Genomic DNA, 22763 nt, shown 5'->3' on the forward strand with positions numbered 1-22763 from the left:
TGTCCTACTCTTTATTATATTCATATTCTGCATCCTTTTACTTCACTTCTGGCAAATTCCACCAACAATAAACTAAACAAAAACCAGCCTACAGTGCATGGGTCAGAAGGATGAACTACAAAAGGATGTGTTTAGTGGCCAACATTTTCAGCACTGAATGCCTAAAGTTAGGGTCTTTAATCCATGTGCAGTCACTTAAGTATGAATAACACGACTTTCAAAAATACTGACCCCATAACTTTCAGTATAAAGTAGTAATTTTTAAAAACTTTAATTTTGCTACCACTTGTTAGAAATTTGGTTTTTGTTTTTTGTTTTTTTTTTTAAAAAGGAAGAATACGTTTCTCGCAGGAGCAAGGGGAAATTAACCAGACAATAGATTTTACTCATACTAAAGCTAACAGTATAGTTCATTTGCAGTGTATTAAACTTGCCCTGAAATCATATCATAATAGAATATTACTTTCTACTTAGGTAATTTACATGACAAATTTAGGATATTTAATTGAAAGTGTTCAAAATAATACGGATGTAAACACCATCTAAAATCTTACCTTCTTCTTCACCTTCTTGTTCTAATGCTGCACTTTCCTCTTCAAAACTTCCAATACCTGATTCTATTTGCGGAGGTTGGCTGTGTTGTTGACTTAGTTTGTTGCGAATAATGCTGATTTCTTTCTTTAACAGCTTTGCTCGTTTGCTCCTTGACCCACTGGATTTCATTGCACAGGTGAGATCAAGTTTTTCTAACAACTCTCTCAGCTGTTCTTCCAAGGACATATGCACTCTGTTAGCTGGATTCAGTAACCTATCCACTGAAGTCAAAACATGTGTAATTTAAGATATCTGTTAATGAGAATTTTTTTTACAAAAACTACTACAAGAAAAAATATTTGTTAAGTTTCATGTTTTGGAATTAAAAATATAAAAATTAAAATCGGACTTTGGCCACAAGTTGATGCAAGTTTTATAGTCTCACTATCACTAGTGAAAAGGTGCCAGTGTAAATTTCCGCTATGCCATTTGCTACAACTCTTGTTAGTTAGCATTTTTTGCTTCAGACATCCAGAACTGGAATAGCAGGGACTCTATAGGTCAGGACTGAGGTGCATTGGTGATGAGGTTCAACAAGGATAAGTGCAGAGTCCTGCACTCAGGATGGAAGAATCCCATGCACTGCTACAGACTAGGGACCGAATGGCTAGGCAGCAGTGCTGCAGAAAAGGACCTAGGGATTACAGTGGATGAGAAGCTGGATATGAGGTGAAAGTGTGCCCTTGTTGCCAAGAAAGCTAACGGCATTATGGGCTGTATAAGTAGGGGCATTGCCAGCAGATCGAGAGACATGATCATTCCCCTTGATGAGGCCTCATCTGGAGTACTGCGTCCAGTTTTGGGCCCCACACTACAAGAATGATGTGGAAAAATTGGAAAGAGTCCAGCGGAGGGCAACAAAAATGATTAGGGGACTGGAGCACATGACTTATGAGGAGAGGCTGAGGGAACTGGGATTGTTTAGTCTGCAGAAGAGAAGAATGAGGGGGGATTTGATAGCTGCTTTTAACTATCTGAAAGGGGATTCCAAAGAGGATGGATCTAGACTGTTCTCAGTGGTAGCAGGTGAAAGAACAAGGAGTAATGGTCTCAAGTTGCAGTGGGGGAGGTTTAGGTTGGATATTAGGAAAAACTTTTTCACTGGGAGGGTGGTGAAGCACTCGAATGGGTTACCTAGGGAGGTGGTGGAATCTCCTTCCTTAGAAGTTTTTAAGGTCAGGGTTGATAAAGCCCTGGCTGGGATGATTTAGTTGAGAATTGGTCTTGCTTTGAGCAGAGAGTTGGACTGGATGACCTCCTGAGGTCCCTTCCAACCCTGATATTCTATAATTCTTTGATTCTAAGGGATGTATAGTGACACCTGACCCATAGTTCTACTAATTATTAATCCCTCCCCTGCTTTGAGGAATAAAATCACTATAATTATTTCTTCTCTTTTCATCGACTTACATTTACTATTTTCTCAGTGTATAAGTCAAAATAAGACTTTTTGAGATTGCTCGTATTACAAGCGCAACCTGAATATGGAGTTTGTTTGCATCCTGTTTCATCCAACACCACTACTACACAAAAATACCTCCGATTCAGCAAGGTACATAAATGTTTACTTACATTTAAGCATGTAAACAGTCCCACTGAACTACTCAAGTATGCACATACATAAGTAACTTGTATATTTCAATGGGAGGACTTATGCATTGAAGTTAAGCACATGCTTAAGAACCTTGTTAAATTTGGGCCTAAATGTTCTGGAATCAGAATTCACTTGAAAATCTTTTTCTTGATTATGGATGGGGCAGAACAGAGAATACAGTTTAATCTTTCAAAGGTATGATGTATCTACACTGCTACAAAAAATAGTAAAAAAGAATGTTTCTGTCAGTAAACTAAACAGGTATGACTTGAACATATGTAAGAACTACATAGTCTGACTGCAGTAAAAAAAAGTGCCATTTTTAAAAATTATTTTAAAAACTAAACGTTAAAAATGCAGCTAACACTTTGATTATATTTCTTGACAATTGATCACTACAGTAATTTCAAAAGTTTCTTACCTTCTTCCCAGGAGAAAGGCTGGGGTGATTCTAGTTTAGGCTGTTCAGGTAAATGCATTCCAGTTTCATTATTATAACCGATCCCCTCAGCATCTCGCCTAGCTTGTCTCAGAACAACACCTCCTTGATCTCTTAATCGCACGGCAGCTCTATAGAATATTGTATCCTTTGCATTGTATTTCATACAGTTATCTATAATAAGATTAAAATCTTCTTCAAACTCATTAAGGTTTTTATAGCCTTGGAAATCTAACCGTTTTCTCATAGTAGATAAATCCATGGGATGTTTTATATGATCCAAATAATCTGGAACCTACAAATAAATATTAAAACAAAGATGTGTAAAAGTGCAGCTGGTATAACAATAAAATAATGATATTGTGATGAACTAATCTAGGTTTTTGAAATTTTAAGTATATTTTGTTAAATAAAGAAAGCAGGGAATCCAGTTTCTAATCTGAGGCCCTGATCCAGTAAAGTTTTATACACATGCTTAACTTTTCACATTATGTGACTACACAAAGTAAAGATTAGCATGGGCATAAATCTATGTAGGATCATGGCCTTAGTACTCTTACTGCCACATGTTTATTTATATATTGGTAGCCTGTTCAGACCAGTTAGGGGACTTCTAAAAGTGACTGACAATGAAACTTAAGAAACACTATTAATGTATATAAAACAGTGTATTTTTGTGATTGTGGAGAGATTAAATATTTTTATTGTATGCAAGTATGGTATATGAACTTGGTTTTTCTTTGGGAAATTTTGAACTTCCATTTCCAGAATAATTTAAGATGTAGTGTTACGATTATTTGAAAAACAGAAATAAAAATGAAGATATCTTTCCAAGTTCCTTCACCAACCACGACATGTTTACATCAATGTTTAAACAAATTAAACTTTAGACTGCAAAATGAGTTTTAAATGTTCTCCTATAATATATGTCTATGTTCAAATACTACAGAATCATTTATTTTAAGAACAGGAAAACCAAGCCATAAATTCTCATTGCATATTGTAAAATAAATTTACTTCAAATTATTTCCAATCCTGCAGTACAACTGAATAAAAAAAAAAAAAAAATTAAATTCAGCTATATCAACATGCTATGAACTATGATGAAAAGATTAATTGGAAAGGCACCTCCTTAAGGTTTACTGGCTGACTAAATATTCGAGCAGAATCCTTTTCCTGCAGCTGGTCCAGAACTGATCGCAACAATACAGTGAATGGAGTCAACTGGAGCTCCATGGCGACCTGCTCAACCTTGATCTGAATAATGAAATATAAAAAACACCAAATAGTAAGTTATTTTCAAGTAGAAGAAGTGAATACAAATTATTTTTCTTCTCTCTCTCTCTCAAAAGTGTCTAATTCAAGTGAAATTGCAGCTTCACTTCCAAAGAGGGATTTTATTAGTTATCTGAATGCGCTTTCAATCAGAGAATGGTTATAATGCTAGTGTAGATTAAATTTAGTAATTTTTCAAGAACTATTTAACACTTCTAAAGAAAACAGACTACAAAAAAAGCGGCTTTACAGGACAAGACCAAATATACAAAAAAATAAGAGCAACCAATCAAAAGAAAAATACATTTTTTTAAACCAGTACGAACTCAAACATGGTGCCAAATACAAGCTGTATCAAATGAGTTTATAGCACGGATATTCAAAAGTAAAAATATTACATAATTCTACACCTAAGGAATGTTCTACTTAAATTTACAGAAAAAATAAAAGCTGTTTATAAAGGTCAAAATCACTAATTACTTCAAAGGTTTGAAGTATCAGAGGGGTAGCCGTGTTAGTCCAGATCTGTAAAAAGCAACAGAGTCCTATGGCACCTTTAAGACTAACAGATGTATTGGAGCATAAGCTTTCATGGGTGAATATCCACATGCGTCTGACGAAGTGGGTATTCACCCACGAAAGCTTATGCTCCAATACATCTGTTAGTCTTAAAGGTGCCACAGGACTCTCTGCTGTTTTTTTCAAAGGTTTGATCCTCCTATAGAGATAATCATGTATTGTTTTAATAACTGTAAAGAAAGTTTAACATAATCCTCTATAAAAAGTGGTTTCAGGATATTTTAAGAACGTGCTTGTAGTATTCAACATAAAGGCAACAATTTGTTGAATAATCTTGAGTTCAGTATCAGTGATACTTTCGATATGAAAGATTTCCTTTTAGATATCAATTGACTGACAAGTGGATTTATAGGACTTTGTTACCTTTTAATATATTAAGGCATTAAACTTCAGTATGTAGTCAAGACTATAACCGGTGGACTATATTAACTCATAATGAAAGTGCAATTACATTCTGAAAAGTAATTTTGGAAAAATGTCATCCTGGGGTTTCATGTTTAATACGAGAGTGATTCCAGCGCTCCTGTGCCCCATTTACAACTAAGTTGTGGTTTTTGTAAGTTTTGCACTGCAAACTCAATTTTGGCTCTGAGAGTCATGCTGAGTTCTTTCCTTCTCACCTACCGCCACCAGTATGAAGATTCTGCAGCCCAAATTATGCACTCCTTTACACTAGAGCAAAGCCACTGCCTTCATTATGTTAATACAAGTGTAAACGACTGGCCCTCACTCCCACTGTGCTTCTTTCCCCTCTGTGTTGTCTTTACAGGATTAACAGGAATTAAAAATACCAGTTATTTTTGACACAAAAGTGAATAAATGCAACATACACACCCTACTTCAGATCTGATGCGTAGAAAGGTGCTATTTTTCTTTACTTAGTAATGGACTGCTTTTAAAACCCAAACATAATGGCCTGAATTCAATCTAAATTCTTTATACTACGCATGGTTGTTTTGTTTATTATTTAAAATCAATGAAACAAAGACAGTAGAGTCTTTTTCCTGTAAAAAGAAATAATCCATCAGCAACTTTCCTTTTCCTTCAACAAAGTTTCACCAAATTGAAGTTATCCATTTACCTGTTCTCTTTTCAATTTTTCACGTTTACGTATAAGTTCAATCAACAAACGTGCTCTCTCAAGATCATGGCGCAGCCTTTGCCAGTACTTTAACTTCTCCTTTAAGGCTTGCATTTCTTCATCATCTTCTCTCTGTAAAAAAATAACCACAGTTTCTAAAGTTGAAACATAATAGGAAATGCCAATTATTTTTTACTTATTTCTAAAAACAGCAAAGCGTTCTCTATTTTTGGCAACTCAAATATTGCATTCAAAATAATTATGGTACAAAACCCTCGCTCCCTTACAAGCTAGTATATTTCCTTACTACATCTAAAATCCTTAATTGGGAGAAAGCTTTGACTGCTTTCAATTTCACACTAATAATTATTTTTTATTATTGTTATAAATGAATGTCAAGTATCAGAGGGGTAGCTGTTAGTCTGAATCTGTAAAAAGCAACAGAGGGTCCTGTGGCACCTTTAAGACTAACAGAAGTACTGGAGCATAAGCTTTCGTGGGTGAATGCCCACTTCATCAGACGCAAGTGGGCATTCACCCACGAAAGCTTATGCTCCAATACTTCTGTTAGTCTTAAAGGTGCCACAGGACCCTCTGTTGCTTTTTATAAATGAATGTTCATTATGATAGCGCTCAAGGACCAACTAAATACAGGGCCACACTGTGTAAACGAAGAGTAGTAGACAATCCCTGCCCTGAAGAGCTTATAATCTAAATAGACAAGGTAGAAAGGAGAGAAAAGGGGTAGAATACACAAGCAGAATGAACAATGTGCCGACAACAAACGTTTTAGTTCCATAATTGGGGGGTCGGGGGGTTGAGGAGTAGGTTGATTAGGAGGGGATAAGCTCAACGGAAAGAAAAGGGAAGAAAAGGTGGAGTGAGAAAGACAGGACATGGGAGAAGAAGAGGATAGGTATGGTGTGAAGCTGAGGTGAAGAGACTGAGGGGGAGAGTTGAAGAAAACAGCCAATCAGCACATGACAGAGAAAGTCCGGTCAAAATTGTAGCATGTCCAAAGGAACAAAGGGCCCTGCTTTCGCTGCTTCTGCCCCTACCAGCAGGAGTCTCTGGCTGGCTCTTCTATGTAGTCCCCGTTCACCCCATCCCACCCCCAGGCCACGTGGGAGGCAAGGAAGGCCCCACCTGAGTCCTAGTGTCCCCAGAGTCTCCCATGCCCATTTGTGGGTCCAAAGGAGTGCTGGAGAGGAGGATGGCCCTGCCTGGACTCATGTTACTTTTAAGACAAAAATGAATTTACTTTAGAAAACAAATGGTGGCTGGCACTATAATGAGATACCAAAAAGTATATGAAACTCCTGGACCAGCAGGATTTAGAAGCACTGCAAGAAGCAGTCCTGGTAAAAGAAGCAGTTCTTGTCACTCTCAACTGATCCCTTTTTGTAAGCTAAGGAGTAGTATTGACTGGGCATCAGGAATGCTGTGACTGAAGAATTGGAAACAAAAAGCAAACCTCCCACACCCTCTCCAGTAGTAGGTAGCAAGGGAGGGAAAACATTAGACTTGGAAGAGGGATAAAGTTAGAAAGCTATTCTGACTATAAATGCAATGGATTAGAACCCAAAGTTTCAACTGCAGGAGGCAAAAGAACAATTTCAACAGAAGATCAATGAACAAAATATATGATAAGGATGTGTAGAAAATAATCAGTTCAAATAGATAACAAGAACAATTAAACCAGATTAAACAAATTGATAGGCTTTACGAACACGTGAACATAGATCTCCTTTCTAAGTATCCATAGAAAGACTAATTGTGTAATATATGAAGTATTTATCTATATTTGAACAAATATGAAGGAAAAATATTGATAAGGCTATATGAAAGAAACAGTAACAAAAGAAGAGGAGGAGATTATTCAGGGTATTCAAAAAGGAAAAGCAAGTCACCTGGAAAGCCCAGAAATTAGACCTTAATCAGGAAACAGAATGATCTACTTACAGAGTACAGAATATCAGATTTTACAAAGATATTTTGGAGCTAATCCAAAATTTTGTCAACTTGTCTGCAACTGTCTTCTATTCTATGATTAGCAGTGCCTAACACAATGGGCTACAAACACGATTGGACACTTTAGGTGCTTCCAGAATAGAAATAATAACAACAATAAAATCAGGAATTCATTTTATTTATATATAAAATGCTTGGGGGAAACCATGAAAATAGCTCAACACAAAAGCTGTCAAATGCACAAACTGAAATAAGCGCTCATTTTTCAATTTTAGTAATATTACTATAGGTTCTTGGTAGCAAGGGTAGATGATTTTTTTCAGACTTTAGTGTCATTTTTAAGTTCATGTCACTTGAAGATAAAAAGGAGGTGGCAAGAGCCAATGGGTCTGCAATTTAAAAAAAAAAAAATCACATCTCTGCACAATAAGTTATTGTTTTACATGTTATCGTAAAACAGGACAGCCATATAGTTTATTTATCCAAATGCTTACAATTACTATTTCAAGACATGTAAATCTCTCTGACTCTTCTGCTAAAGTTAAGAATTCTCATCTATCAACTGTTTTTTCTGTGTCTCATCAGGTCAATCTGGAAACAATGGTTTGTTCCTCTTTTCAAAAATTGCAAAGACAGGCGGAACAGAATCAGAGTCAGAAATTGTTAGTGTCCTTTTTCCTGCTGCTATACCTACAATTAATATACTATATTATATATAATATATGCTATACCATTTCATTTAAAATATTAAATCTTGAAATATAAGCAGAAAGGAAAAATGACACCAACTTCGTAAATTTTAAACGTGAGAATTTTAAGCCAACCCTTTTTATTCCAGGTAGGAGACCACTAACAAGAAAGGATTTTTATTGCTAAATTTTTTAAAAAGAGCCTCTCTCTACTAGCAGGGTCTGCACTAGCACTAGTTCTTGGTGTTCCCAAAAGATCCATCATCTGAATCTCAAATGAATCTTGAGTGTTTGCAAAAGACACAGAAATGAATAACTGCCTTGTGTAATTGTTGTAGAGGCTCCCTTCTTTTGATGGAGAAACCTTATCTTTAACACAAAGTGGCCTCATGGCAGCTAGACAGGAAGAAGCCTCAAAGATGCATAGGCTTCTTAGGGCTTGTCTACACTGGCGTGCTAAATCTATCTCAGCAGCGCCAATTTAGGGATGCAGTGGCGTTGATTTAGCAGGTCTTGTGAAGACATGATAAGTTGATGGCAGAGTCCTCTCCCATCAATGTCAGTAGTCCAGCTCTCCGAGAGGTAGAAGCGTGTTCAGTTGATGTAAGCTGTGTCACTGAGGCGGGTTTCCTGAGCGACGTAACTTACATCAACTTAGGCGGCAGTGTAGACCAGGTCTTAGATATCTATTTACTTACACCGTCAGAGAAGACTAAGGTGATTTGAGATGCCTTTCAAGTCTCATTTTAGTGTCTTCTAACAAAAAAATTTTCTGATATGCATAATTTTTTTGTTTTGTCAACATCCTTAAATATGGATCTCCAGAGTTCCTTCTTCCCAAAAATCTCTTTCCTATGGCAAAGAAATATGTCCTGCCTGACATGAAATGAAATGAAAGCAATTTAGGAAGAAAGGATGTGATACTCCTTTGAATCATCTTATTCTGACTGAAAACCAATGATTCCATTCTCTGCAAAAGCCTCTACTTCCCCAACCTGCTGGGTCAAAATAATTACCAATACAACATTTTTTTTAAAAACAGGAAAATTTGATTAATATACTCACGGTCTTGAAAAGTGTTAAAGACCAAGGAGCATTTTTACTGTCCAGGAAGGGACTGTGAGCCTAACAGTGGATGACTGAGTTTGTCCTGAGGAGATTGAGAAGACTAGGACTATAAGAGCATTTAAAAGAGAACTGGATAAATTCATGGAGGTTAAGTCCATTAATGGCTATTAGCCAGGATGGGTAAGGAATGGTGTCCCTAGCCTCTGTTTGTCAGAGGGTGGAGATGGATGGCAGGAGAGAGATCACTTGATCATTACCTGTTAGGTTCACTCCCTCTGGGGCACCTGGCATTGGCCACTGTCAGTAGACAGGATACTGGGCTAGATGGACCTTTGGTCTGAGCCAGTACGGCCATTCTTATGTTCTTATGTCCTCAGGAAGTTCATCACTGGGATTTTAACCTTAATGAAGCCCATGGACCTTGTGGTTACAGTAAGTACAGCCAAGCACATGGTTGTAGCACTTTTGGAAAGAGTGGAGGAGACTTGGGGCTACAATATAGAGAGTTGGGGACTGATTCTGGCCCCTGCTAAAGTCCATTTACGTTGCTGAAGAGGCATAAGAGGGCCATAAAGGAAACAGTGTACCCTTAGGGAAACTCCCTCAGAGCAGGGCCAGCACAGCAGCCCTAGGCTGTCCCTAGTCTCAGGCCTTCTTGTAGTGGCATGCCAGGGATAGGAAAAATGAGCAATGTCACCATAAGTGAAAGCCTCCTTCAGGGCTGAACTAATTTACAGCAAGGGCCACACCAGCCCCCAATGCAGCCCAGGTTCTTGAAGAAACATAGGTAGCTTAAGGCAACATTTGCCCTCATGGGAGTTAAACCTTCTCTATTGTGCTTCCTGTGAGACCTAACAGAATATGACCCTTGAGTTCTACTCCCAGCTCAGTTAGGCATGACCTTGCACAACTTCTCAGTTATGCCCCACATCCGTAAAATGGAGGAAGTGATACTTGTTGGTGTTAAGACAAGGTTAGGTTCTATAATAAAGTTTCATAGATTGCAAGGCCAGTAGTGACTACTGTGATCATCTAGTCTGACCTCCTGTATAACACAAGCCATAGAACTACCCCAAAATAATTACTAGAGAATATCTTTTAGAAAAACATCCGATCTAGATTAAATTGCCTGTGATGGAGAATCTACCATGACACTTGGTAAATTATTCCAATGGCTAATTATGAACACTTAAAAATTCATATCTTATTTCCAGTCTGAATTTGTCTAGCTTCAACTTCTAGCCCTTAGATAATGTTATACCTTTCTCTGCTAGATTAAATGTGTCTTCCTTATGTAGGTACTTACACACTATAGTCAAGTCACACCTTAGCCTTCTCTTTATTCAGCTAATCAGATTAAGCTCCTTGAGTCTATCACCATAAATCATGTTTTCTAATTCTTTAATCATTCTTGTGGCTCTTCACAATGTTTAACATTGGAGAGGGTTCAGAGGAGTATACACAGTTAACACCAGTCAGTAGAAGAGCTGTGAACAGAATTCAGGGTTTTCTCCTTGTATCCAGCACACCTTCTTCCAATGGTTAAAATAGATACATCTCCTTCTTCAATCCAACAAACATGTGCAAATGGTGATTTTCAGAGGCTTACAACATGGCCAAATGTGGTCAGATTTTTCACTGGGACAGCAAAAGAGAGCTCTCTCTCACCCCAGGACCATCCCTTTGTGAAGTTCCAAGTCCAAACTTTGGAGGCACACAAATTCTTCAAAAAACAGTAGAAAACAAAATTTTAAACTAGAAAAGTTACCTATTTTTTTCTTAACTTCATTCTCAGAAACAACCACCATTTTTGCTGAGTTCTGGTCCACACACAGAACTTAGATCAGCATAACTATTTCTCTAGGAACCAGCATGTATTCACACATATACACACTTATCTCCCATCAACAGATCACTGGACTTAAACAGATTTAATCAATCCAGTTCTAAAAAAAACCGGAAGCAGAGAATGTGCGTGGAAGATTTAAGCTCTAACAACTGAAGTGTAGCAGGGCTATACGAAATTGAAAACAGAAGCTCATAACCAACAATGTCAGGGAATTGCAAATATAGGTGTCATTAACAGCTCCGTCTATAATATAAACATTAAAATAAATTTACCAGCGCAATTACTGGTAAATAATTGCCAGACTGCACGCTTGAATGTACTTCTACTGAGCAACAGTCTTAGGCATCAGCAACCTCTCCTGTGCTTTTCTTTTCCAAACTGATGTAATTGCATTTGTTTCAACAGCAAAAGAGTCTGCACAATTCAATTCTCCTAGAAAGCAGAAATTTTAAAATTTCTTTACTTTTTCAACTAAGTTCACAGCCTTATCATTATGTTATGTACATTTTTTTGCATTGAACTGAATTAAATTATATCACTTCTACTTTTGATTAGAAGTTTATAAATATTTTAAATTTTTGCTGATTTCCTACTATTAATCTGGACTTTATATACTGTGTGCCACACTGCATTAAATTCTTCAGCAGCGTCCCCTGATTTCTACAGCATGTTGACATTTCTGTGGTATCTTCTGTGAATTCAAAAATGGAGTTTAAATGTATGGAGTGCAAAACTGAATAATACAGTCAGTACTCTGTCTCAAATTATTGTATGTAATTTGAAATTAAAATCAAGCCTCCAGTTTAATATTACTTTGCCATTTTACTCTGACATCAAATTTCTAACATGCCAAAGCAATTAGTTTTGCCAGCATATAAGTGAACTGCAAAATATGCTGGCAGAAAGCAGGAAATTCTGGTAGCTAGATTTTAAGCATACTGGAAGGGTATGGGAGGCATTTTGGGGTTAATGCATTCGATAGTTGAGAGTCTGGTGCTGGGAAGGAGATGTATCTCCTTTTCCTTGTGGCTAGGGTGGAGGTGGCTTCTGGAGTGCAGAGGGGCCTGAAATACTAGTTCAACTATCCAATGACTCCAAACAACAGTCAGCTGCCCAAGAGATCCAATAACTACCACTTACAAATCTCTAACTTTGCATCCAACAGCTAAGAATAAACTCATTAGCTGGATGTTTCTGCTAAAATGATCACCTATGAAATCATTAACGGTGATATTAAAGTTATATAATTAGGTTTCAAAATTAATACCACAATGACATGAATCAGAATATTTCACACCTCTTAGTGATTGTTTCAGGCTGTTTGTAGACAGCGCAGTTTACATTTGAAAGGTTATCTTTGCAGGCACAAGCCCATAAATATGAGAAAGATTTTTAATATAAAGGAAAATTAGAGACTAGCAATAGCAGCCAGATTCTCTTACAATAGGTAGATTCAGCAGCCAATTCCATAGAGGCAGTATTTGTGGAAAACTGCTCTTCATATATTTCTATATTTTATTAGTAACAAAATGTTCCTAAAGACACTGATATAAACAGACTCCAAGAGAAGCATTAGGACACATCTACACTGCAAAAATAGATGACTCAGAGACCATGTTACACCAGGCTTGTATTTTTAAGTCTGCAATGGGGATGGGACCTAATACCATGTTGTAATTAAGTTGCATAACCAGACTAGTCTTTAACTCAGTCCCCACGCTCATGAAAACATAGAAATTGCCATACCAGGCCATAGCTCAATTATTCTATCTTACACACATCTATTGGAGCAAAGTACAATAAACCTGAGGTCCATTATGGAATAAGGAAAGGTTCTTATTAACTCACATCAGGCTTTTGCCCTGAAATGTGAGCTCTTGCTTTTTCTTAGGAAAAGATGCAAACATTTTTATTTCACCAAATGTAACTGTGAATGGTCTCATTATTTACAAAACATTAATCCTTTTCTGAATCCTATAAACTCTTGACCTCAATAGTTTTAGAAACAATTTCCATGAGTTAACTATGTTGTGTAAAGACGTATTTTCTCCTTTTACTAGTTTTTAATTTGCTGCCTTTGAATGTTCCCTTGTTCCTGTTCGATGAGAAAGATGACTATTTAGGGAGGGATGGGAAATTATAATGGCAGCTCTTTGCATATCACCAACTCTGCATGAGTAAACAGTCCCCATAAAGTAGGGAACAGGGATGCCTGCTTTTCGTGTATATATTTAACACTGAATTTTGAACCTGAGATGATCAAATACAAATGAGGGATAAGCAGTTTCCCCTAAAGATTAAAATATCAGGAGACCAAAAAAAAAAACCCTAGGCCTACAATGAGATGTACTTTTGTGCACGTTAAATCCCATGATTTTAAATCAATATGATTTTGTAATGCTTGAAGTTGGTATTACTGTATGAATGAATACTGCAGGAAATAACTACAACTAATTACTACTCAAAGCTCTTTTAGATAGCTAAAAGACAAAATTATAGACAGCAAAGAACTCCACTCCTGCCCATTTATTTACAGTGGTATTTACATTTCTATGGGTCTCACTGTGTACATTACATGTAGGTGTAAGCTCTTAAGGCTGGGGTCCATCTTTACATTGTGTGTGTGCAGTGCCTAGCACAATGGGGCCCCAAACCATGATCAGGGCGTCTCTACACACTACCACAATCCAAATACTAAACAGCAAAATGGCAGTTTATTTTCATTGCGACTGCTACTATTCTGCACAGGTATCAAAATGCCTGATGGCAAATAAAGGGATAGCCCTCCATGAATTTGTGTTAAAGCAGGACACTCAGGACAGGATACTGGCAGTAATTTAGATATTGGTCTAAGTACTTAAGAAATTGGTCACAAAAAGCATAGATGAAAGGGTGAATGTTACAGAAGGGCAGGAGAGAGGGACTTGGACCATGAAGTTCTGCCAAAGCACCCTACTCCTATCTTTTATGTAAAAAGATATTTACAATTTTCCAAAACTCAGAGAAGGGGAAAAGATAGGCGAACTAGCTATTTTAAAACTTTAAATTTAAAAAGTATTTTATCACTGTAATTAACTGCCTCAAAAAGTCACTGCCACATCAAAATGTGATGATGCTTCATGGATCACAAGAGAGACTTAAGAAATCATGAAATTTTCTGCTGATTGTTGGACATGGAATTGTCCAATTAAAAATAAATGACAGGAGGAAAAGGAGGGTGGGTAGTAGAGCACTTCAGGTGTCTCCCAAGCAGTACCCCCATTAAGGAGGTGGAAGGTTTGGACCAGAGTCCAATTCAGAAGATAAAACTGCACTATCTACAGCAGCATCTGATCTTGCCACAGGTACCAAAACATAACTATTAAAATAAGTCTGAACAGATGACCACATTGCCGCTCTACAGCTGTCTGCAACTGGTACATCCATAAGTTAGGCTATAGATGTAGGTAGTGCTCTTGTAGAACGTGCTATCACTCTTGAAGGGGGCTGAACTTGAGTTCTGTCACAACAAATCTTAATATAATCAGAGATCCATTTTGATAACCTGTGTTTCGAAATTACTGAACCCGTGTTTCTGTCCAACAATGGACATAAATAGTTTGGTCCTATCTAGGTAGAAAGCTAATGCCCTCCTGATATCTACTGGAATATGGTTTCTTGAATAGTCCTGGCAGAGTTTTGGGAAAAAAAACTGGGAGGTGAATGGTTTGATTAATATAAAATTCTGAGGACACCTTAGATAAAAAACTTGGGATAGGCCTGCAGCAACACTTTCTCTCTGGTGAATACCCTAAATGGGGTCTGCCATTAAGGCCCCCCAATTCTCCCACCCTTGGGGCAGAAGAGATTGCTACCAGGAAGACTGTCTTCACTGATAAATCTAATAAAGAGCACATAGCTAGTGGCTTAAAAAGGTGTTTCATGAAACAATTAAGAACTAGGTTCAAGTCCTCGCTTGGAATAGGATCTGTGATTTATGGGGAGATATTCAATAAATCTCTTAGGAATTTTGCAATAGTTAGGTGAGCTAAAAGTGAAAAAAACCCTTTAGGTGTGTGAAAAGTTGTTACTGCTAAGTGAACCCTACTGAAATTCACAGAAAGTCCTGATGCTTTCAGTTCCAGCAGGTAATCCAATACCCTGCAAAGAGGAGAGTGAGTCAACTAACAGAATACACCAAATACACCAAAGATAATATTTCGTTTCCTGGAGGTAAGTATTTCTTATAGATTCTTTTCTACTATTTAATAAAACATGTACCTCTGACAAACAGGATCTCTCTATTCCACAGAACCTTTGAGGAACCATGCTTGGAGCCTAAGAATCTGCAGGCTGGGGTGAAATGCTCAGCCAGCAACCTGAGTCAGTAGGTGAGGACTGATCAGAAGCCTCCTTGAAGGGTGAAAGTTTAGTCTGATCATATATGGATACCAGACCTGTCTTGGCCGTGTTAGTGCAATCAGTGTCACTCTGGATTGATCTTGGTTTCTTGTTGAGAACCTTTAACAGTAACAGTGTAGGTAGATGCACACAGAGAAGTCCTTTCGTCCATGAGATGAGGAACGAGTCCACTGTGAAATGGGGGCCCCTCTCCCCCGAGCAATAGCTAATGCATTTTGTGCTGGCTGCCATGGCAAACAGATCAAACCCCAGGCTAAGAATGCCTTGTGAAAGAATCTGGAGTTCAGTTCCCATTCGTAATTTAGAGAAAAATGTCTGCTGAAGTCATCTGCCATGGTGTTCTGAATATCGAGAAGGTGAGAAGGTGAGATGACTATGTGGCTGGCTATGCATCAATTTCAGGGTTTTATCACTTCAGCATAGAGATGGGGATGGTTGATATAATACATGCATGCCACGTTGTCTATCATTTATCTTTACTAACTTTGACTTGATTATTGCTAAAGAAGTGTAGGCAAGCATTTTTGAGGGCTCTCAATTCCAAAAAGACTGATGTGGAGAAACTGCTCTTGTAGTGACCATTGTTCCTGTACCTCATGAGGTCTCAGATGTGCCCACATCCCAAAAGTGATGATCTAATGTAGGGGGAATCCACAAGAATGGAACACCTGTGCAGTTCTGTTCCAGGCCTTCCATCGGTTGAGTGCTTGTAGAACACATTGCGGAACAGAGAATAACCTGCCTAGACTGTGTGCTTGGTCTGCAAACTATTCAGTTATCCCTGTAGACCTTGGAGGTGTAACCTGGCATGCTGCACTAAAATGACGCAATCGGACATGTGCTAGCAGTTGAAGACAATCTCTATTACTTGAGGACTGCCCTGAATCTTTTAGATGAAATTCACTAAGGCAAGAAATGTGCTGGACAGTAGGTATGCTTTGCCTGTCACTGCAACCAGGGATGTGCCTATGAAATCTGGATGCTGTAGTGGAGTAAAAATGGACTTTTCAAGGTTGATTTGAAGGCCCAGGCTGTGAAATGCGGAACACATGATCTTTACTAACATCAACGCTTCCTGATACAACCTGCCCCGGATGAACCAATCCTTTAGGTACAGGAAAACCATTATACCCAAACAAGGTAGGTTAGCAACTACTACTGCCAGAATCTTTGAAAATACACTCAGAACTGAAGATAGATCAAATGGGAACACCATGCATTGGTAATGTTCTCCGTTTATTAGAAAATGAAGAAGCTTCTTGTATGAAGCGTGAATAGCGACATGAAAATGTGTGTCTTGTAGGTCGAAAATCACAAACCAGTCTCCTACTTCTAATAAAGGAATTGTTGCTGAAAGGATCACTGCCCTGAATTTTTGTTGCTTTACATATTTAAGATCTAAGGTCTAAAATTGGCCTCCACTCTCCATTCTTTTTGGGAACCAGGATGTACTTTGAATAGAATCCCCTTACCCTGTGTTGCACAGGAACTGATTCCACTGTTCCCATATGTACCAGAGATGTCACTTCTTGTTCTAGCAAATGATCATGAGGGGATCCCTGAAGAGGGACAGGCAGGGAGACTGGGTAGGAGGTTTGAAATGGATAGTGTAACCAGATGTTATAGTTTCCAAAACCCATTTGTCTGATGATATACGCTCCCATGCGGCCTGAAAATGGGAGAGACAACATCCAAAAGAAGGGAGGGGGATAAGATGTTGCAGCTGTAAGACCTTGTTGGTTAGCTGGTTGAGATTCTCGACCAAGTCATCAAAACTATCGTGTGGGGGATGGCTGAGAAGATGCATCTGTAGCTGAAGAAGGTTTCTTTGAGTATCTTTGTTTCTTGACCGGGGGATTCAGAAGGATACCTGTTGAATACAGGGCAGAGCATGCTCTTTGTGGCATCTGAGACCTACCAAATCTCCTTTTATTGACAGGAGTATAAATCCCTAGGGATTGCAATATGGCTCTCAAGTCCTTTGAAGTGTGGAGAGATGCATCTGTCAAGTTCACAAGGTTGTGACTGCCAAAGGGGATATCTTCGACAGTACTCTGAACCCATCTTGGAAAGCCCAACAGATGTAGCCAAGATGCTCTTCTCATGATCACTGCAGTGGAGATAGACCATGCTGCAGTATCTGCTGCATCCAAGGAGGCCTGGAGCGATGTCTTAGTCAGGAGCTGACCTTCTTGTAGAATGGACTTAAACTGGTCCTGATATTCTTCCAACAGATGCTCAATAAAATAATTGAATTTATCATCATTTAAATAGTCGTATTTAGCCATGAACGCCTGATGTTTTGCTATCCTGCACTGAAGTGTGGCTGAAGCATAGGATTTATGACCAAAAAGATTGAGTCTCTTGTGGTTCTTACAGTATAGGGTGGACTTTGAGTTATATTGTCTGCCTCATTCATTAATGGTCTGCATGGCAATGGAATTCTGAGTTGGGTGAGAAACAGAAACTCCAATTCCCTAGCTGGAACATCATACTTTGCAGGTAGGGGGTGCGGTAGCAGAGATTTACCAAACCATCTTAATGGGCTCAACAAGACCTTCATTGACTGTAATGGCAATCTTCATAGACTTTGAAGTGTGTAAAATATCTAGGAGTTTATGGTGGGACTCCTAAACCTCCTCTAAGGGAATCTGCAGCATGTCAGCAATCTACTTCATCAGTTCAAGAAAATGCCAGAACTCATCTGCCATAGAAGATGATGGAGTTATAGAGTTTCATCAGGAGATGAGGAAGAAATATTAGTAAGAGGTACAACCTCCTTATTGGCCCTTGCTTCTTGCTTCTCACAGGTCTGTTCCTCTGGGATAGGTGGTGGTAAAGGGGGTTGAGGAGAATGGGCTCGTCTCTGTTCCCTCCGACGTTGCAAGGACCTCGATGTAAACTGTTGGTGACACAATGCCCACAGACCCCAACAAGGGCACTCCGGGGCCCCAAAGGCATAGGTGGAGGCAGCCACCTATGTTCCTGCCATGTGGGTGTCATTTGAGGTCTGTCCTCATACAATACATCAGTATAGAAGGGAAAGCGATCTGTTTTAGAATAGAATGGTGAACCTACACCGAAATAGGAGTGTGTGATGAGTCCTTTCCCACATACTCTGGGGCGGGGGGAGGGGGGACGAGTTGTTTGGCTTGAAGAATAGATGAGGGGGAGTGTGGTACCCTAGGTGATAAAGTAGTCATTGACCAAGAGAGTCTTGATATTGACAAACCACAAGCACTTGTTAACAGAGGAGAGGACTGGCTCAGAAGACATGATTAGACCCTTGGGTACCTAAATTCTAATATAAAGTTCTGTGTGGTGGGTTGCTGGGTTTTTTGAGGAGGGGGTTAGAAAAAACAAGGGTAACAATTGTTCCAACAACTATAACACTAAGGTAAGTAACTATAAGAGATCTGAGAAAAAGCTAAATATTAGAGAACAAGCCCATAGCAGACTCTGTCTTGGGCCAAAGGTGGATGAGAAGGGACAGAGTGGTTTGCCTGTGCAGACCCATATAGTCTCAGCACAGTGCCCAGAAAGGTGTGGGATATATGAGCAGGCCATACAGGTACTGGTATCAAAATTCTCTGAACAAAGGCACAGGCACACCTGAAGTTCAGCATCCACAGGGACACTATTTGAAAAAGAACCTTATATTCAGGTTTCTATTATTAGTCCTCTTTTATACTAGGTACTTTCAATCTAGGAAAACCATTTTAAACAACTTTAAAATGTTTGTAATTTCTCCTCCAACCTTACAGGTGCAGAAATAAAACAGACACTATTGAAAATATTATAACCCTCTTTAGAGAGAGTTACTTTTGAATCTGAAGAAATAAGGAACAAATAAAACATCAATCTTTTTATTTCATTTCAAAACAATTAGAGGCTCATCTACCAAATATATTTCACCATCTGTTTGTACGGGATAGATGCTCCCCAAGGTGAAATGAAAAGAAAGTACACCTCTACCCTCAATATAATGCTGTCCTAGGGAGCCAAAAAAATCTTACCGCGTTATAGGTGAAACCGCGTTATATCGAACTTGCTTTGATCCGCCAGAATGCACAGCTCTCCCCCCCACCCCCCCCGGAGCACTGCTTTACCGCGTTATATCCGAATTCATGTTATATCGGATCACATTATATCAGGGTAGAGGTGTATAACAAAGTTCTCATTCTCATTTGTTGAGCATTAACTAAAATGGACCAATGGCCTCTTCAGTTGAAACAGTTTACATACAACCAATCTCAGTTTCTAATTAGGTTCCTGTTTGTGGAATTTATTTTCAGATTAAATCTTAAGAATTTCAGTATGGGATTTTTTATTACACTGAGATTTTATCTTTGTTGGTTTCAGAATAGTTGGTTAATCCTAAACTATGGAGGAAATACTAAACCTATTTACAATTTTTTTTTCTACCAAATGATTATAAAGAGCAATATATATTGACATTTAGATGATTAAAAGGGTACATACATTGTGGTACCCTGAAGATGCTTGTTAAATACTTAAGTACAACCTGAACAACTTAAAAGTAAAAAAACAGCTGCAGCAAAATGTGTTTAATACTGCCAGACAGGCAAGCTAAAGGTCCCTGTTCAAGGGTTACAAAATCAAGTTTTAAAAACTTATGTTTAATATACATCTTTATCTCCGTTAAATCTCCCCTTTAGGCTGTAGTAATCTGTTGATTGCCCTAATATTAGAGCACATTTTAAAAGAGAGAAGTGGCTCATTAAGATTAATCCATTATATTAAAATCACACCAATATTTTCTAATATTTGACTTTAAAATTTTGAACATAAGCATCCAGATTTCAGTGTTACGTTTTTATCAAGCTGTTCCAACACATCCGTGTTTTTTTAAGTGGATATGTTCCCCCTCCCACCCTCCCCCTCAGTTCTTAGTCAAGAATAGCTGAACCATGTTTTCATTAAGCTCAAAAAACAAAACATAAACCAACCAGCTACACACTCACCTTTGGAAAAAGGCACAGAATTTTTTAGTTCTGCGGAATTTCAGTTTAGCAAGCAAAAGTTTTTAAAAGTGAGTCAGAAGAGGGGTTTAAAATGAAAACACTTCAACAATCTAAACTATAGAGTGCTTTCATTCTGCCAGTTATAATTCCATTATGTTACTCCTGGGGGAATTCTGTGACAAAAGTTTTAAAAGTCTGCGCATAATATTTTAAAATTTTGCAAAGTTCTGCATATTTTATTTGTCGAAACAACACAATATAATCACACCAGTTTCAATTATTTTGGTAAATTATTTCAAAATGCCTGTCAGCAAGTATGTCTGTAACAATACAGACAACAAAAGATTCCCCAAGGAGTAGAGTTAAAGAAACCCTTATGACAACCCAGTTCCTGTTTCTCTGTTATGCTTTTGTGGGCATCTCAGTATGGGTGTGTCACACTTGCCAGCTGGGCACATCTTGGGGCAAAACTCTGCCACTTCAGCCTCAGACACACACACACCCCCTCCCCCAGAGCCTTCTGCGGGGCACCCCGCAGCCCAAACACCCACATCCCTCCCCCCCAGAGCCCAACTGTGGGGGTGCCCCCGTCCCAGCCCTGCCACCCACACCCCTACTGCCCAGAGCCCAGGGATCCAGAGAGAGAAACAGCCTGATGCTGGGTGCCAAGGTTGTACGGAGTTTCCTGCACACCACATCCTTCCTTCAGGACGTGCTGGGAACTGCAGCTGCCTGGAAACCTCCAGCTCCCCCTCTCTCCCCAGCAATGTCCTGTATTTGTGAGCTGGAGGGTCAGACTCTGATGGGTCCAGCGGCCCCTAGTGATGGCCAGCATCTCTGCAGCACCAATTCTGCCAGGAAAAATGAAATTCTGCGCAGAACATTAATTCTGCACAAATTCTGCATTGTTCAATGGTGCAGAATTCCCCCAGGAGTACTATGCAGCACTTGCCAATTAATTTAAATTATTCACTGTTAAATTATGAAGTTTTAAAATGTGTGAATCAAGATGTCATCCCAAAAGCAGAATTATTTTGTATTTTCTTTCCCGTCCACCAAGTAATGGGGACCACCTTTTTCAGAAACAGAAGCCTAAAAAGCCTGAAGTCCATACTTAGGCACTTGCCCTGATTTTTAGACATGCTGGGCACACAAATAGCTCCCACTGAAGTCATTTTACAATTTCTTGGGGATTTTTTTAGTCGCAAATATTTATGAATAATTAAGATTATACACAAATGACTTTATTCATGTGTAACATTAGGTCTTCTAAGCTGGAATTTCTAGTATTTAAAACTAGAAGATTACACAAGACTTTTATAGTTGTACAGTTTATCTGTTTTATAGTGCAATGAGCTATTAAATTTCTGACCCAATTTAGATTAGTGAGATATTATTCAAATAGCCTTCTATAGGAGCTTGATCCTTCACCCACTGACTTCAGTGGTGCAGGATCAATACCTAGTTGTGTAGATCAAAAATTCGAAATCTAAGATATTTAAAAAACTAAAATTACACATTTAAAAAATTATACACAAGCAGAACAGGGAAGCAAGGAGAGAAGAGAAAAATAACTGGCTGATTTACATTCAATGTCAATTCTATCAGAGAACTTGTCAGTCTTATCAACCAGCTCTGTTACCTCTATAAATAACTACTTTGGATGTCACAATCCACAACAATGGGGTTTTCATAAAAGAAAAAGAGAAGAAACGTGGGAGGGGGAGAAAGGGACAAAGAGAAGAACTAAGGAAGTGACAAAGCAACAATGATCATGATCACAGATACACGCCCCCCCCCCCCCCCCCGAGGACAGGCTACCAGCGAGTGATATATTAGCAAATAATAGCACAGTATAAACACAGTGTTCTTGATGCACTGAGGGAAATTTTGAATTTAATTGTTATTTTATATCATCATAATTTAAATTTAAATGACAATATAAAATTATACTAAACTCTTCTGATCAAGAGTTCTTCATGAAAAGAGGACAACTTTAAAACTGAAGACTGCTTTATACCTATTATGGGGCTCACTTTTAAAAAAAGAGGACAAACTGAAATAGTCACATATATTCTCAGCTCTTTTAAAAAAAGAGTGACTAAAAAACTCCTGCATTTTGATCCCTGCAGGCTGAAATCTGCACTACATGAACCCTACTGAATCAGAGTGGGACAAGGCTCTGCCATAATAATTCATATTGCAGGATGGGGCCTTAACTCATTTATAGAATTTACT

The 22763-nt window shown here is 38.4% G+C and overlaps 1 protein-coding gene across 5 annotated transcripts in view; it reads right to left on the reverse strand.

Annotated features, from left to right (window-relative positions):
• The window catches only part of BRD1 (bromodomain containing 1), a 112808-nt gene that overhangs the window by 55480 nt on the left and 34565 nt on the right, over nucleotides 1-22763 (reverse strand). For all 5 annotated transcript variants that reach the window (XM_034767219.1, XM_034767208.1, XM_034767238.1 and 2 more), the window contains 4 exons: nucleotides 5563-5694; nucleotides 3756-3884; nucleotides 2610-2922; nucleotides 555-815 (listed from right to left, as the gene is read on the reverse strand). In XM_034767219.1, coding sequence (XP_034623110.1) covers nucleotides 555-815; nucleotides 2610-2922; nucleotides 3756-3884; nucleotides 5563-5694 — 835 coding nt within the window. The remainder of the gene's footprint in view (nucleotides 1-554; nucleotides 816-2609; nucleotides 2923-3755; nucleotides 3885-5562; nucleotides 5695-22763) is intronic.

Source organism: Trachemys scripta, chromosome 1 (genome assembly GCF_013100865.1).
Source record: "Trachemys scripta elegans isolate TJP31775 chromosome 1, CAS_Tse_1.0, whole genome shotgun sequence".
Taxonomy (NCBI): Eukaryota; Metazoa; Chordata; order Testudines; family Emydidae; genus Trachemys; species Trachemys scripta.